This window comes from Onychostoma macrolepis, chromosome 05, assembly GCF_012432095.1.
Source record: "Onychostoma macrolepis isolate SWU-2019 chromosome 05, ASM1243209v1, whole genome shotgun sequence".
Classification (NCBI taxonomy): Eukaryota; Metazoa; Chordata; class Actinopteri; order Cypriniformes; family Cyprinidae; genus Onychostoma; species Onychostoma macrolepis.
This window is the reverse complement of record NC_081159.1, coordinates 38549690-38567075: the sequence shown is the minus strand read 5'-3', so window position 1 is coordinate 38567075 and position 17386 is coordinate 38549690. Positions and strand designations below refer to the sequence as shown.

At 34.9% G+C, this 17386-nt stretch overlaps 1 protein-coding gene across 1 annotated transcript in view; it reads right to left on the bottom strand.

The window, feature by feature from the left end:
- Window positions 1-1242: 1242 nt before the first annotated feature.
- nos1 (nitric oxide synthase 1 (neuronal)) overlaps window positions 1243-17386 on the bottom strand; it is a 68129-nt gene continuing 51985 nt past the window's right edge. Inside the window, exons 21-29 of the mRNA XM_058776322.1 lie at window positions 17006-17199; window positions 11940-12109; window positions 10116-10326; window positions 7346-7433; window positions 7145-7266; window positions 6570-6718; window positions 6073-6267; window positions 5414-5532; window positions 1243-4028 (exon numbers count right to left, since the gene is read on the bottom strand). Of these exons, the coding sequence (XP_058632305.1) occupies window positions 4013-4028; window positions 5414-5532; window positions 6073-6267; window positions 6570-6718; window positions 7145-7266; window positions 7346-7433; window positions 10116-10326; window positions 11940-12109; window positions 17006-17199 (1264 nt within the window). The 3' untranslated portion in view covers window positions 1243-4012. The remainder of the gene's footprint in view (window positions 4029-5413; window positions 5533-6072; window positions 6268-6569; window positions 6719-7144; window positions 7267-7345; window positions 7434-10115; window positions 10327-11939; window positions 12110-17005; window positions 17200-17386) is intronic.

The window sequence follows — 17386 nt, the reverse complement described above, 5'->3', positions numbered from 1 at the left end:
TGAGATGCACCTGTATGTACAGTGTGTGTGTGTGTGTGTGTGTGTAAATATATACACACACGCATACATATATATACATACATATACACACACACACACACACACTTAGTTTGTAATGTAATGGCAATATTACATTTATATTAATTCATTTATTCATTTATTTATTTTATTATTTATTTATTTTTATTATTAATCACAGCCATGGCCTTATCACCCTGCAGCCCAAGACTGGTTGCCCACTTAAACTAAGCAGGGTTGAGCCTGGTCAGTACCTGGATGGGAGACCTCCTGGGAAAACTAGGTTGCTGTTGGAAGAGGTGTTAGTGAGGCCAGCAGGGGGTGCTCACCCTGCAGTCTGTGTGGGTCCTAACGCCCCAGTATAGTGACGGGGACACTATACTGGCAAAAAGCACCGTCTTTCGGATGAGATGTTAAACTGAGGTCCTGACTCTCTGTGGTCATTAAAAATCCCATGGCACTTCTCGTAAAGAGTAGGGGTGTAACCCCGGTGTCCTGGCCAGATTCCCTCCACTGGCCCTTATCAATCATGGCCTCCTAATAATCCCCATCCACTTGATTGGCGCTATGACACTCTCTCCTCTCCACCTGTAGCTGATGTGTGGTGAGTGCACTGGCGCCGTTGTCCTGTGGATGCTGCACACTGATGGTGGTTGAGGAGAGACCCCCCCCCCACATGATTGTAAGGCGCTTTGGGTGTACAGCAATACACAATAAAGCGCTATATAAATGCATCATTCATTCATTTTAGATATACACACATATAAGTAATATGTATCTATTTTGTATCATTTTTTAAAATATTTCATAGTAATTACCACTTTCAATTACAGCATATTCTTTATATTGTTTATTTTTAATCTAAAATGTATATTTAGTATTTCTTTTGCAGAATTGTAGCATTTAAAAAAAAAAGTAAATAAATAATAAGGTGATGTCTGATACTCTTGCATGGAAACAGTCTCTACATTTGCTTCTGTTTCTCAATAGAAATTTAATAGAAAACCAAACATTTAAATGAACACACCATAATCTCCTGAGCCATGAAAGTGCAACCTCTGACCTCAAATTTTCCATTCACATATCCTTTCATGCATTACAAATGCCTTAAATAAACTTTACAGTGCATATATGTTAAAATTTCCTCACTTAGAAAGAATGGCAAAGAACTTCAAGTCTTGACATACAAATGTTTTTTATTATTAAGTAGATGCAAAGTTCTTGCAGTATATGCATTAAAATGGCAAATGTTTCAATGTTCGAAGTTCCACAATAGAAGATTCACAGCGGAAATTGATCGGAACAGTTTCTTTTAGCAGCAGCAAAGAACAAACACAAAAAGAGAAAAGAAAACCCCGTAAGCTTCTTCTCCGTCCAGTCACAGAGGAAGGACGCGATCACAACAGTTAAACAGACACAGTGCAGGTTAAGAGAAAACAGGACGGTAACATCATGCATTCAGAATAATGCTTCAGGTTCCCCCAAACTAATTAGACATCATATTCACGTAAGATATTACAAGCAACTCAAAGGGACAAAACCAAATCAATACCCATAATCAAAATACATTCTTAAAAAATTCTCATACATATTATATATTTAGATATTTACTGATTTTAATATATGCATGTGTGTGATTCTTTTTTGCCCGACTTTTTGTAATCACAGAGTTTAAACGGTGCAAAACCCAAATGTGGGGAGGGAAACATTCAGTGTTAACAGCGTACATACAACAAGAATATTCTCCTACAGAAAGACAACAGAAAGCAAAGTCCCTCAAAATCAGATTACCTCATGTAATATTTTTCATGCCGGAGGCCACTCATAACTCAAAAGTTTTCGAAGCAAATCCGAAGCGAGCTAGGATCTAACTGAACATACATTTCAGAAAGCAAAACAGTGACTTTTCTTAAAGGATTCATTGGCAGAAAACTGTCCTTTCCAAGCCATCAAAAAGGCATTGCATGCAAAAATCTACTATGCGCCGCACTGATTTTTTGCTCGTTGTTGCAAGCGGTTACCCTTTAATACGAAACGACAATACGACGGTTGATCTTCGATCTAAAGAAGACATCCAGGTCTCCGTTTGGAGTCAAAGAGAAGGGTCGTCACAGCCATGTCTCAGAGAAACAGGGAAAAAGGGAAATGGAGGACGTATAATAAAGCAAAGCAGGTGCATCACCTCTTTCATTTTCATCAGAATTTCAAGGATGTTTCATAAATCTCTCTAGGTTGGTTCTTTTTTCAGTCTCCTGAAAAGTCTTTTCTTACAGTTAGCTGGAGATAAATGGATATCGAAAGATACTGAAAGGTGGTTTCACCTTAGTTTGATCAATCTTAAAGCCACTGTATGTAGTTTTGTGTATTTTTGCAGTATTTTGACTTTAACTTTGACTTTATCTCAGTTCTGAGTTTATATCTCACAAGTTTATAATTTGCAATTGTGAGATATAAACTCGCAACACTGAGGGAAAAAAGTGTGTGAAATAATTATGAAATAAAAAGTCGCAATTGCCTTTTTATTTTTACTCCGTGGTGGAAAACAAAACAGAATTGCACGATGTAAACTCCGAATTCAGAGGAAAAAAGGGCAGAATTGTGAATTATAAACTCAAGCCCCGTTTACACTAGTGCGTTTTCGTTTTAAAACGCATAACTTTTGCTACGGTTACGCTTATCGTTTACACTACTCCGGCGTTTTCGAAAAACGGAGCCTTTTGAAAATGCTGCAGACCCCGTTTTAGTTTGAAAACTCCAGGGTTGCGTTTCAGTGTAAACGGACCAAAACGGAGACTTTTGAAAACGCGTGGCTGCCCACATTCGCTCTGCGTATCCTTGACAACTATGTAAACAATAACATCATGCTCATTGTTGTACCTATTGATATGTATGGGTAGATGCCTCATTCGACCGCTCCAAGCACGTAGACGCGTCCGCCATCTAAATAACAGGGAATCTAACTATACAAATCTATAGTTGTACCTGCTTGAATGGTCATGTGACATGCGTTTTCAGTTGTGTAGTGTAGACGGAGATCGTTTCTGAAACACAGTGCAAACGCTAGTGTAGACGAGGATCTTTTTCATTCTTTTAAAACGAAAACGCACTAGTGTAAATGGAGCCTCGGTAAACTCATGTAAACTCAGAATTAAATGAATAAAATTTTCAATTGCCATATATAATCTCAGAGTTGTGAAAGGTAAACGCAGAGTTCTGAGAAAAAAATTGCGAGATAGAAACTAAGAATTGTGATGTAAACCTGGAATTGCGAGAAAAAAAATCTGAATTATAAGTTTATATTTCATTTCTTTTTTCTTTCCAAAATTGCAAGAAACAAAGTCTTAATTGTGAGATTACAACATTGCAATGTCCTTTTTTATGCATTGAGGGATTTTTATTTATGAAATGGGATCTTAACCCACTTTTAAGGCCAAGGACAGCGTGAATTGGTCTGCTTAAAGAGGCCAATGTTTGGTTCTTTTAAACGGATTCACCTTCTGTAAGTACGAGCATGTTCTCTCTTTTTAACATGGATAGAGACTTGGTCTTTCATCAAAACATGCACAATAACCCCAAGACTCACCATCCAAACCGAAAACTACCCATCTCTTAATAGTAAAGTCAATATCTACGCATATTGCACATGAGGAAAGCCACTGATCTTGCTTACACTTAAAAAAAGGCAGGCCATGTCTAAGTGCACGCAGCCCATTAGTCAGGACAAAGCATAAAGACACATAAAAAAAGTGCATTCAGAAATTCAAGTGAAAGGTACTTGTATTAATGCAGATTTTGATCATAGAGATGCACATCAAACAAGACCTAGCAAAGAAAATGAAATATTCCATAAAAACACAAAAAACAAGAAAAGAAGAATTTTTTAACAGACAAACTTGGCACAGTTTTCGTGAATCATGGTTGGTGTCCCATCATGCTTCTGGTTGGCTGATTAGAGCATGAGCAAAAACCAACGATATATGGACGGAAAATGTGACTATGGACAAAACACCCTGTAAAAGGAAGAAAATAAAGATTAAAAGCGATACAAAGAGAGACAAGGGGTTGAAATAGTACATACATTTTGTATATATATATATATATATATATATATTGCAATAATAATAAAATTACACAATTAAATGCTGAAATTATTTAAATATTTGCATAAGCAAATATTTATTTACATAAATCTATTCTAACTTATATATGCTCATAATTAACTATATTTATTTATTAAGTTGATGCACTTAATTTTTTTCAAGATTTAGAATACTGGTCAAAAGTTTGGGTTCAGTAATATTTTTATCACTGTTAGAAAGAAATACATACTTTTACATACTTGAAAGATCATGTGACACTGAAGACTGAAGTAATGATGCTGAAAATTCAGCTTTACATCACAGGAATATATTACATTTTAAAATGTATTCAAATGGAAAACAGTTATTTTAAATCACAAAAAATAGTTTACAACATAGCTGTTTTTGCTATATTTTTAATCAAATAAATGCAGCCTTGGTGAGCACAAAAGACTTCTACATTTACATTTACATTTTACATTTATGCATTTGGCAGACGCTTTTATCCAAAGCGACTTACATTGCATTCAAGTTACAGTTTTTACATTTTATCAGCTCTTTCAAAAGCACTTTTTAAAAACATTACCAACCCCAAACTTTTGAACAGTAGTGTATTTTTCCTGTTTCATGCCATTTTTCATTTTACATAAGTAAATGTGGGCTGTAATTGCGATTAATTTGATTAATTAATCTGCACATCATGTAACTAATTCCATTAAAAACAGTAAGCAATTGACAGCTCAAAAATAAACACCTTTCATGCTTAATGTACGTAATTAAGCTCACATTTCATTGTAATGTTATGCATTAATTGCAACATTTCATGCCGATGTTTAATTATTTCGTGATATATAATGTTGCTCATTATCTAACAGAGAACCAGATGACAAATGGCGAGGGACCGTGAGGTAGCTCTCGTCCTCCAACACAAGGACTTTCATCATAAAACATCAAAATAAGTGACACCTCTCAGGAACTACGGTGGCCATCCGGCAAAAGGGCCAGTTAAGCGTGCACTACGATTAAAGCACTTCTGTCCCTCCCTCCGCTCTCACAGCGAGTGTGCGATGAACAAGCTCTTATCTGTGAGAGCACAAACAGAGAATAGCACAGCCACTCTCTTCTCACTAATCCTGTTACGCTGCAGCCTCTTCTCAGCCTCCGTCTCTATGGTTACGGCTGGCATTCAGTGATGCTAGTCCAGAGGCTGTATCTACAGTAATCTACACGGCACAAGGTCCTCCTACAAGCGTGGATAACCCAAGGCGACTCAAGGAGAGAGGAGGACGGACGGAGAATAAGCAAACAGGACTTACTCATCCGTGTCTTTCTTGCTCTCTTCGATGTATGCAATAGACTCCGACCTTAAGCGGTTGGTGACCTCGTAAGTGCGCAGGGTTACACCGAAGATGTCCTCGTGGTATCGATTCTCATCCTTCAACGAGAAAGAGGAGAAAACTGTTTGAAAAAGTAACTGGAACTTCTCGGGTGACCTTCTTTTGCACACAAAGAATCAGTTTTAAATAAATGACCTAAAGGAGCCACTAAATACAGTATAAGGTTTATATATATATATATATATATATATATATATATATATATATATATATATATATATATATATATAAGGTAAAAAAGTAAATGAAGTAAATAGAAGTTCTTGGATGAACTTGTACTTGATTTACCTTTACACATGAAATTGTTTTAAGTAAATAACTAAAAAGCACCACTAAATACATTGTATATAGTGTATATAGGGAAAAGTGGGATCTAACCCTTAGTTTTGTGAATATATTATCAATTAATAATTAAATTATAAACATAAATGTAAAAATAAAATTGAATTAATTTTTAAAAATATATACACGTAGAAAAAAAATATATAAAATAAACTAAACAAAGGTTCAGTTTTTAAAAAGTGGCTGAATAGCACCACTAACTACAGTATGAAGTTTGGAAAAAAGTGGGATCTAACCCTTAGTTTGCTGATATAGAAGCCAGCATCTTCCAGACACATGTTTCCATGCAGTTTAAAGATCTGCTGGACTGTTTTCAGTACATCTCCAGCCATGGTGACATCTCCACAGACGTAGATATGCCCTCCTTCTTCTCGCAGATATTTGTACACTGTTTCAGACAGCTGCTCGCGAAGCACATCCTGGACGTATTTCTGAGAGGACGAGTTGAAAAAAAAAGAAAGAAAAAAACTGTGAGGTAAAGGACTAAATAGATGTCTATAAGCCACATGGCATGGTTCCACTGTTATTTGATCAGTCAGAAATGCTTTGCCTTGCTTGCTAAATTTAAAAAACAAAAGTGAAAATCAAAGACTTTCTTCACAAAGGTCCATTTTTCATTTTCCTATTAATCTCTATGATTCACTTGAGCAGCTAGCTAAATCCTCGCTAATGCTGGATTATAAATGGATTTGAAATATCCTCACTAATATTTGCCAGGGCATCATATTCTAACCTTTGGTCTCCCAGGCTCTCTGGAGTATGCGGTGTAAAGCTCTTTAAACACTTCCTTGTTCTTGGCCTGGATGGTCTCTTCCTTGTAAATGTGGTCAATCTGTGACTGCCGACAACCGAAAACCAAGATCATGGGGCATGCCTTGATTCCTGATTAGATAAAACATGCCAAAATTAAGATTTAACTCAACAACAAACGCCAAAATATATTAGTGATAGTGTAAGTACATGTAATTTTGTTAATTATATCCAAATTATTATTGTAAAAATTTTATAAAAAAAAAATATTGGTCAAAGAATGTCACTGAATTTGAAAAATCAAACAATGCCTGACCTTTCTCAGATCTGGAAATTTAAATTAAACATTTAAATTTGAGTTTCAAGTAAGTTTCAAGCAAGTGCAAGCAATTAAATTACATAAAATAAAAACTTTAGATGGTTGGATACATGCAGTACATTTTTTATTACTCTACAATTGACTCTACAAAGCAAACTGATCAAACAAATGACACTTTCCTTTCTCAGAACTGTACATTTAAATGCACAATTTTAAATCAGAAGCAACCAAAAGCCTACCCTTGTTTTCAATATCATACAGTCTCTGTTGCCAGAAGCTTCTGAATGGAGCAATTCCGGTGCCTGGACCAATCAGAATACATGGAACCTGGCTGTCTTTTGGCATTCGGAATGTTGGAGCCCTGAAACAGATAATGCATCCTTTGATTTCATCAAAACTACCATCAGTGGACACATTTGAGAAGTATATAAATGCTTTACCCTCTGACAAAGCACGGCACCGTATCGCCTTCTTCCAAGCTATTGAGCCAGGAGGAACACACTCCGTGGTGCACGGGACCTTCTCCATCTAGCCAGAAAAAAACAAAAACAAACACATAATCCTTTAAGCTGACACCCTCTGACACCGATCTAACACCTAGCAATTTAGGACTGCGCAGAGCTGACATCACTTGCTTCAAATGGAATGAAATTGCTATATTTTAGCTGCCAATTACGCCATTATGCACATAATTACATGTTTACAATGCATTTAAAATGTGGAAGAGAGATTAGATCACAGTTTCTCTTTCATGCATGTTAACTAGAAAGGCTTAACAGCAAATGAGCAGATCTAGTATTAATTTGATCATTTAATTTTCATGTAGTCCCTATCTTTAAAATAAATGAGCAGCTATTAGATGAACAGTCAGAATCAGACTAATACCACAGACAACCAGCCCAGTTTCTCTTTCGACAATACAGATTATTCACAATTCATTAGGCACTTCAGTCAAATTGCTAATTAAGTTCATAGTCTCTTATTAAGCACCCAATTATTCACACCATACCGCTGTTGGGGAAATTTGAGTTTTCAGGCCGTATGTCATTGTAACTGTTGAAAGTGAGAGGCTGTTTAGCGTGACTCTCACAGTTTGAGACGAGTGATAGAGAAGCACTGGAAATGTTTTGAACACTTTGAAGTGGATTACATTGGTTAAACAGCATCAGGTCCTGCTTACACCTGCTTTGAACATCTGTTGTGGAAGAGAAGCATTAACGTTGGTATGCTGGTACAAGCAGCATCTCAAACATGTCTCCGGTGACAATTACCAGTAATTTCATCAAAGCGAAGGTTTCTGAATTAAAGACTTCTTACATCACTTGCTACATCAGTCAATCTCTGCTTATTGTTCAAGCAAAAATACTATTATTCATAAGCTTGTGGTTGGTAAGTGTCTTATGCTCACCAAGGCTACATTTATTTGATTAAAATTCAGTAACCGCAGTAAGTATTATTACGATCACTGTTTTCTATTTTAATATATTTCTGAACATATTATTTTGCTAATTTTTCAGCATCATTACTCCAGTCTTCAGTGTCACATGATCCTTGAGAACTCATTCTAAGATTTTTATTTGCTGTTGAATGCAGATGGGCTGATTAATATGTCTGGAAAATGTGATGTACTTTGTTCTAGATTCTTAGATGAAATTCTTAGGTTCTTCTTAGAAAGTTCAAAATGACAGCATTTATTTGAAAGAACATCTGAAGTCTTTTGTAATAAATGTCTTTTTCACTTTTGAAGTGTAAATTTAGGTCACACTTTATATTATGTGGCCTTAACTACTATGTACTTACATCAAAAAAATAAGTACAATGTACTTATTGTGTTCATAGTGTATTGCAAAACACTTTTGCTGCTATTGAGGTGGGATACGGGTAAGGTTAGGCACAGGTTTGGTGGTCTGGGTAGGTTTAAGGGTGGGTTAAGGTGTAAGGGATGGGTCAACAGTGTAATTATAAATGTAATTACAGAAATTATTTACAGATGTAATTACATATAGGTATTTTTAAAAATATAAGTACAATGTAAAAACATGTATGTACACAATAAGTGCATTGTACCGAATGATTAATTTAAATGTAAGTACATAGTAGTTAAGGCCACCTAATATAAAGTGGGACCTAAATTTAATCTGCCTTTGATTAAAAAAATATGAATTAAAAAAACAAAAAACTATCACCCCAAACTTTTGAATTGCAATGTATATTAAATAATTTTAATATCAGTTTTTTTTTTGTTGTTGTTGAAGCGTGAGATTTCTTCAATTTAAAAAAAAAAAAAAAAAATTTCTGTATAATTTTTTTAATAAAGTTTATTACTATCAATTCTGTTAGAACTGATATGATGTTTATTTACCAATTTACTTAAACTTACTATAAACATAAGTTACCCTAATGTACATTACTGATGACAAAATTGAGAAGAAAAAAAATCATATGCAAAATATAATCATATGATGTGTCATGCAAAGACTTATGGGAATGTCCTTTTGCTGTTTTATATATATATATATATATATATATATTAGTGCTGTCAAATGATTCATTGTGATTAAATCGCATCCAAAATAAAAGTTTTGTTTACATAATATATGTATGTGTACTGTGTATATTTATTATGTATACATAAATACACACACATGCATGTGTATATTTCAGATTTATATATTAAATCTATTTATTTATAATATAAATTCTATGAATATAAATATAAACAGTAAATACACGTAAATATTTTCAAAATTTATACTGTATGTGTGTATATTTATATATACATAATAAATATACAAAGAACACATATATTATGCAAATGAAAACTTATTTTGGATGCAATTAATCGTGATTAATCGTTTGACAGCACTGATATATATGTGTATCTATCTATCTATCTATCTATCTATCTATCTATCTATCTATCTATATATAGTAAATTATATACTGCAGTAATTCATAGTTTTAATTGGCAAAAAACATAAATGTGACAGTATTTTACAGTAAAATTACATATAAAGCATTTATACAGTTTTTCACCATAAAACTTACAGTTACCAATTAACAGGTTTTTACTTTAGCATCTTTACAGTCTTTCTGTAAAACTAATTTTGACTGTGCTGATATAAAGCTCATAATTAAATGAAACAAAACTAAGAGTTCAATTAAGAGCTATGAAAGAGCAATGTCTTAGCAATGTGCTGTTTTCTTTACCTCTGGGCCGATAGGACACCACCGCCACAGTGAGGTGTATCTCTCCTGGATGAAGGTCTGGGGAGGAGCTGATGGAGTAGTATCGTGGCTGTAGGAGGGGCAGCTGGGTCAAGAGAAGGGTGGAGGGGATCTGGAGGGATGGGAACTCCTCCAACACCTCCACTATGGTAGGGTTATTGTACCACTTCCACTCCTCATACTCCTGCAAACCCTGAAGAGACACAGAATGAAGCATATAACATCATGACGTTCCCAGTAGGTCTGGTTTGGCACATGAGCTTTGGATGAATGGCAATCGCTCAAAACATTCTGCAAACACCTTGTGCCGTGAACTGACAGTAAGAAGCGAGTAAAAAAAACCTGTCAACACTATAATTTGCGTAAATGTGTTAGTCATGTGAACGTAAAAAGGAGCCAGAAAGGTCTTTTCAGATCTCTCCTTAAAGAGAAAATTCTGTCACCGTTGACTCACCATTATGCACCTCCATTTTTCAAACATAAAAGTCCAGGCTGTTCTCTCACAACAAAGTAGAGATTTACTAGAGCTGTCAAGCTACAAAAGGGGTCAAAAACCTGTAGCTTATACTATTTGCTAGTATTTGCTCTGTTTTCTGACTTTCAACTATAACTTCAGGAAAAACAAAACACTACCATTACTACCTTATTGTTTTGACAATCAATCTCTGAATTTATGAATTTTAGTTGGAGAAAAACCTGAACATTGTGATTATAACTAAATGGTACACAGAAAACTCAATGGCAAGGACCTTTATGGTTGTAAATCTGAAAAGCTGATGAAACTGAATTTTAGAAATGACTAGTTTTATTCACTAAATTGGTCAAAAGTGACAGCAAAGGCATTTAACATTTTACAAACTATTTCCATTTCAAATAAATGTTGTTCTTTTAAAATTTCCATTCATTTCCAATAAAAATGTATAACAGTATCCATAAAAATATTACATTTTTTTCAATGATGATAATAATAACAAAAGAAATCTGTCTAGAACAAATCAGCATAATAAAACAGTTTCTGAAGACTGGAGCAATGAATGCTGAAAATTCAGGTTGGTCATCACAGAAATAAATTTAAATTTAAAAATATACTCAAACAGAAAAAAGTTCCTTTAAATCTTTAATAATATTTTACTGTTTTTACTGATTAAATAAATGCAGCCTTGGTGAGACTTCTTTTAGAAACATAAAAAAAAACTCGCCAAACCCAAACTTTTAAATGGTAGAGTAATCCAAACAAATGCTTAAAATATACAAAATTATCATTTTAAACAAGCAGAGAGAAACTGTGGGAAGTTGCCATCCTCACTGATGTGAACTCAGCTGAAAGAATGTTTCAATGTCCCTCTGTCTTCCTTCTCTAGTTCACGCCATTCCTTCATCAGAATCATTTGAACCAGAAAGGATGACTCACTAACTAAGCAGCCATTTTTAGCAACATTACGAAAAATTGTGTTTCAGTGGGAGGCAATGAAAGAGAAATATTTCCATGTCTTGGTGTTGACACTGAAAAGCTTTTTTGAGAGCGCAAAACAGGCATGGGAGGGGGAAAAAAGGAAGTAGGGAGGAGGGGGTTGATTTTCAGAGCTAATAAGTTATCAAACTGAGAAAATTACTGCCGATTTGAGGCGGAAATGGCAGGGACGCATGTGGCGACGTGACGCCTTTTGTCTTATATAGAAGAAGTGGGTGAAAATGGGTCTTAGATCATTACTGAGCATTAGCATGGCTTGTATTGATGCAAATAAACATCTTACATGATAATTAGGGAAATGCATGAGTGTGTGCAGTTATTCAGTGTTTTCTTACCTTGCTGAGCACCTCTAGTCTCTTTCTCTGTTTCTCATTAGTCGCTAGAGGAGCAAACTGTTGCAGTAGCAGGGGACTTGGAGGGGTGGTTGTGTCCAGGAAGTATTTGAAAACCTGATAGATGGTACAAGGTGGAATACGACTCTCGTCTGTCCAGTTACTTATCACACCTGCAGAAGATAAAGAGCTTCTGATTAGTTAAGAATGCAGATATGAACTAGATTTTTCGGTTTAATCCTGATTGAACCAGTGATTTACTCATGTTTTGACTAGCAGCAGATACAGTTGAGGTCAAAAGTTTACATCCCCCTTTCAGAATCTGCAAAATGTTAATTATTTTACCAAAATAAGAGAGATCATACAGAATTCATGTTATTGTTTATTTAGTACTGACCTGAATAAGATATTTCACATAAAACAAGTTTACACATAATCCACAAGAGAAAGTAATAGCTGAATTCATAAAAATGAAAAAAAAAAAGTTTACATCCCCTTGATTCTTAATACTGTGTTGTTACCTGAATGATCCACAGCTGTGATTTTTTGTTTCGTGATAGTTGTTCATGAGTCCCTTGTTTGTCCTGAACAGTTAAACTGCCTGCTGTTCTTCAGAAAAAAATCCTTTAGGTCCCACAAATTCTTTGGTTTTCCAGCATTTTTGTGTATTTGAAACCTTTCCAACAACGACTGTATGATTTTGAGATCCATCTTTTTACACTGAGGACAACTGAGGGACTCATATGAAACTATTACAGAAGGTTCAAACGCTCACTGATGCTCCAGAAGGAAAAACCATGCTTTAAGAGCCGGGGGTAAAAACTTGAGCTTTGAATTTGAAGATCAGGGTAAATATAACTTATTTTGTCTTCTGGGAAACATGTAACTATCTTCTGTAGCCTCTGAAGGGCAGTACTAAATGAAAAATATGATATTTAGGCAAAATAAGAAAAATGTACACATCTCCATTCTGTTCAAAAATTTTCACCCCCTGGCTCTTGGATGTAAACTTTTGAACGGGGTTATTTTTATAAATTCAAAATAAATAAATTTTCATGCATTTTGTATCATCCTTCTTATTTTGGTAAAATAATTAACATTTGTCAGATTCTGAAAGGGGGATGTAAACTTTTGACCTCAACTGTATGTTACATGGAGTTCACTCCATGTAACATGGAGTTTCCCAAAGAAGCTTTCAATGAATGGTTCTTCAAAAAAGCATTTTTTTTTTAGTGTGAAGAACATTTTATAATCTAAAGAACGGTATAATGAACCTTTTGTGCTTCTGTCGAAGGTTCCTCATGGAACCTTAGATGGCAATAAAGAACCATTATTTTTAAGAGTGTACTGCAAAACTTCAGATTGCTTAATGGATAGAAAATAAATTGTTTGTCATTATTTACTCACTCCCATTTCAAACACATCTTTCTTCAGTGGAAGTCCTCTTTCCCATACAATACAAAATGAAGGCAACATGCACTGATATCAAGCTCCAAAGATGACAAAAGAAGCACAATAAAAGATGTCAATATGACATGTGCACTATAATTTAGTCATGATAGGTTTTATTTGAGGAAAATTCTGAAATTTACCTGAAAATCTTTTTTAATATAATATAATATAAAATATTTTTTCTCTCAAATCTCACTCAATTTTACCTATTCCTCTCATATTAAACTGGTATATGCCTTCTGAGGACCTGAAATATCAAGTACAAGTCATTTGGACTGCTTTTATTGTGATTTTTTATCATGTGTTAAGGCACATTTTCTTTGCCATTTGTATCTCATAGAAGAAAGTAAGTCATATGGGTTTGGAACGACATGTGGATGAGTAAATAATGAGTTTTTATTTTCGGGTGAACTGTACACTGATAATGTGCCCAAGGCATCTACTTTGGTTAAAATACCTCTTTTGTCCACAATAATTCTGGCTTCATCTGTAAAGACTGTCAGATAAAGGAGAAAGAGTTGCAGCAACCTCATTTTCCCTCTCTAAAGGTCACTGACCAGTTTTCAGTCATCCTGACATATTTCTCAACAAGGTAAGGTGAGAAATCTCACTTGAGCTAACCTTTTTAAAAGACAAGTAGGTCCTATCATTAAAACTGATAGACTGTACATTTCCTGTCAGTACCATCAATCGTGTACAGCTCCGCAAAAAAAGAAATATATTCGTAAAAAAATATAACAAAGGGAAATCCTTCAGAACCACCAGCAAAGAATTGCCATGACATTGTTATAAGTATCCAGAGCGATATTTCTGAAAACGTTTGCTCCATTTGCTCCTTTTAGTACTGAGAGTTTGGAAACAAAAAGCAAAAATAGTTTCAATGCAAGACAACTGTGAAACAGTTTTATGTTGACAGAGGAAAGATAAATGTCCTTATATGATGATGAAAAACCTCAAGAAAAGAGAACAAACAGAATGAAATGGCTCAAATGGAAAAATGGAACAGCGCCTCAAGCACAAGAGATGAAATCCTGATTGAAAGCACATCATTTAGAATCAAAAATGTTTTTGATTCAGTCAGATTTGTAATGAAATCAAACAATAGCATGACAGCATCAAAATCTGTCCCTGCGGGTGAAGCTCTGGATGCCAAAATTTTCTATTTAATCTAAATATCTCTGTCATAGATCATAATGAAGCCAAAGCAGATAAATCCTGCATTCATTCTGTAACATTAAATCAAGCAATTAAGTTGTCATGTGGTTTTTAAATGGTGTGTTTACAACTGAATAATGATTTGAATTCAGTATGCAAATACAGTTGCAGTCATTTCTAGCTCACAACAAACACTTTGATATATATCAGTCAGGTTTTCTTTCACAACACAGTATTGAAACTGCTTTAGTAAGGGTTATAAACGACCACCTCCTTTCTGGTAATTCGGGTAACCTTTCCATACTCTTATTACTCGAGCTTTTGACACTGTCTCTCATAATCTACTACTCGTGCACCTCTCAGAGATTTCGGGCATTTCGGGAGCTGCGTTAGCTTGGTTTTCCTCCTATTTGATGGACAGACAATACTACATCACTATGCATAACTACAAATCTCCCACTGTCCCTCTTAAACAGGGTGTGCCACAGGGCTCAGTTCTAGGGCCATTATTATTTATCATTTATATTATGCCCCTTGGACAAATTATTCACCGCCATGGTTTTCAGTATCACTGCTATGCCGATGATATTCAGATATATATACTTTTTGCCGACTCTATTCACCAGACTGCTACTCTATTGACATGTCAACGAGTTAAAAACCTGGCTTAACTCCAACTCTCTCAGCTTGAATTTGACAAAAAAATAAGTTTTACTTGTCGGTCCCCCAATTGTAACAAAAAAACATAACTAACCCCCATAAAATTGACCTTGAAGCTACATAAATTTTTCTATCTGCCACCATCAAAAACTTAGGTATCATTCTTGACTCCTCACTAAATCTAGATGCTTATATTAGCAAACTCTCCAAAGCTGCATTTTTTCAACTTCGACGTATTGCCAAACGCCATTCCTTCATGAGCCCAAAAGATGTTGAATCACTAGTACATGCATTTATCACATCTCGGCTTTACTACTGTAACGCTCTTTTTTTCTGGATTACCAGCACGCTCCATCTCCCATTTGCAATATATTCAAAACTCTGTTGCAAGAATGTTAACGTACACCAAACGGTCTGCTCATATCACTCCTATTCTTTTTAACCTCCACTGGCTACCCGTGTCCTCTTGTATCATTTATAAAATTCTTCTGCTTTCCTATAAGTCACTTCACGGTCTTGCACCTACTTATCTCTCTGACCTACTTTCTCCATATACTCCTTCTCGTCTACTTCGATCATCTGGAGGGGAACTTCTTTGTGTTCCAAGATTTCGCCTTTCATCTATGGGAGGGAGATCTTTCTCTGTTATGGCTCCTAAATTTTGGAACTCATTGCCCCTGTGTCTCCGGTCTATAACCAAACTGCACGAATTTAAGTCTAAACTCAAAACGTATCTGTTCGACCAATATTATCGGTCATTATCTGTTTCTTCTTAAACTGTTATGGTTTAAGGCTGTATCTGATTGTTTGCTGTACTAGACTATCTGTATTATTACTATGGTTTGCAACTGCAATCGCATGTCCTGGACTTGGCAAATGTCTACTGTCCATCTATGTATGTACTGATTGCTTATATTGTTTTTGTCATTGTGAAGTGTCCTCGAGCTTGGGAAAGGCGCTATATAAATTAAACTTATTATTAAATGTTGCAATGAGTGCTCACATGCAGACTGCACTGATAACTATCAAGGATCAGCTTATCATAAAAACCTAACAATGCAAAATAATTGCATTTACATGAGATTTGAATTTATGTTTGCATGCAAACATTAAATAAGCTGGTGAAATGAAAGAAAAATCCTTTTTTATACATTTTTAACTGTTTAGAAAGAAACATTTACACATTGTCGGGTTAAGCATAATCATTACTGTAAATACATGCTCAATGATGTTAGTGTATACACTGTGAGTAGTGACCAATTAGTGCAAGCTTGTTTAATCTTAAAAATTAATTAATATATAAAATCTAGTATTAAATTTATAATATATACATTTTATAAAACTATATACTCGGTAACTGTTTAAATATAGTATCCAAGTGGAAACTATGGTTGCCATTGTCATTTTTTGTAAGTGATATGAGTGAAAGCTAGCTCACTTTCCAGTAAATGCGACAAGACCAGCACCATGGACCAGGTTACCCTGATCCTTGGCTCATCATAAACACCAGAATACCTGATGAACAAAATGTTCGGCAGACAATAGCGTATTCAGAAAGCCTTCCCTCTGTGTTCACAAAATCATGTTTGATTGGTCTGGCAGACTTGAATGGATGAAATACTAGAGCTATCACGTCTTCTCCTCTGTATGTCAGTTTCAGATTATTTTTATGTAGATGCTATTACTTTCCAAGATACCAAAGATATTTTTTTTATATTTTGGATTAGTTTCAGACATTTGCATATTATTATGATAACAAAAAAAACAAATTTTTTTTTTATAAATAAATAAATCATAATTACCCAACGCTGTGTTTCTTTCTTCCAAGAACTCCACTTTCACAATTTGATTGACAGGTGGTGCGTCCTCCAGTTTCTCGATAAGAGTTGTAACTAGAACTTCGTTGTTGCCAGGAAAAACACCTAAATGGTCACCAGGCAAGTATTTCAGGCTCTCGTGGTTGTTGGCATCAAGACGCACAAATATAGTCGATCGGCTAGTAGACAGGAAGTAAGAAAACATGTTAATCTGAAACAGTTGCAGTCATTCTTAAAGAGATTATAAAAGATATATTCATACACAAGAGAAATTGGCCTTTTTCTAAGCTTTTCCCACATTGGGTATTTTTCTTAGAATAAGCTGGAATGAAGTGTGACACTGCAAAGCATTTTATCTGCCATTTT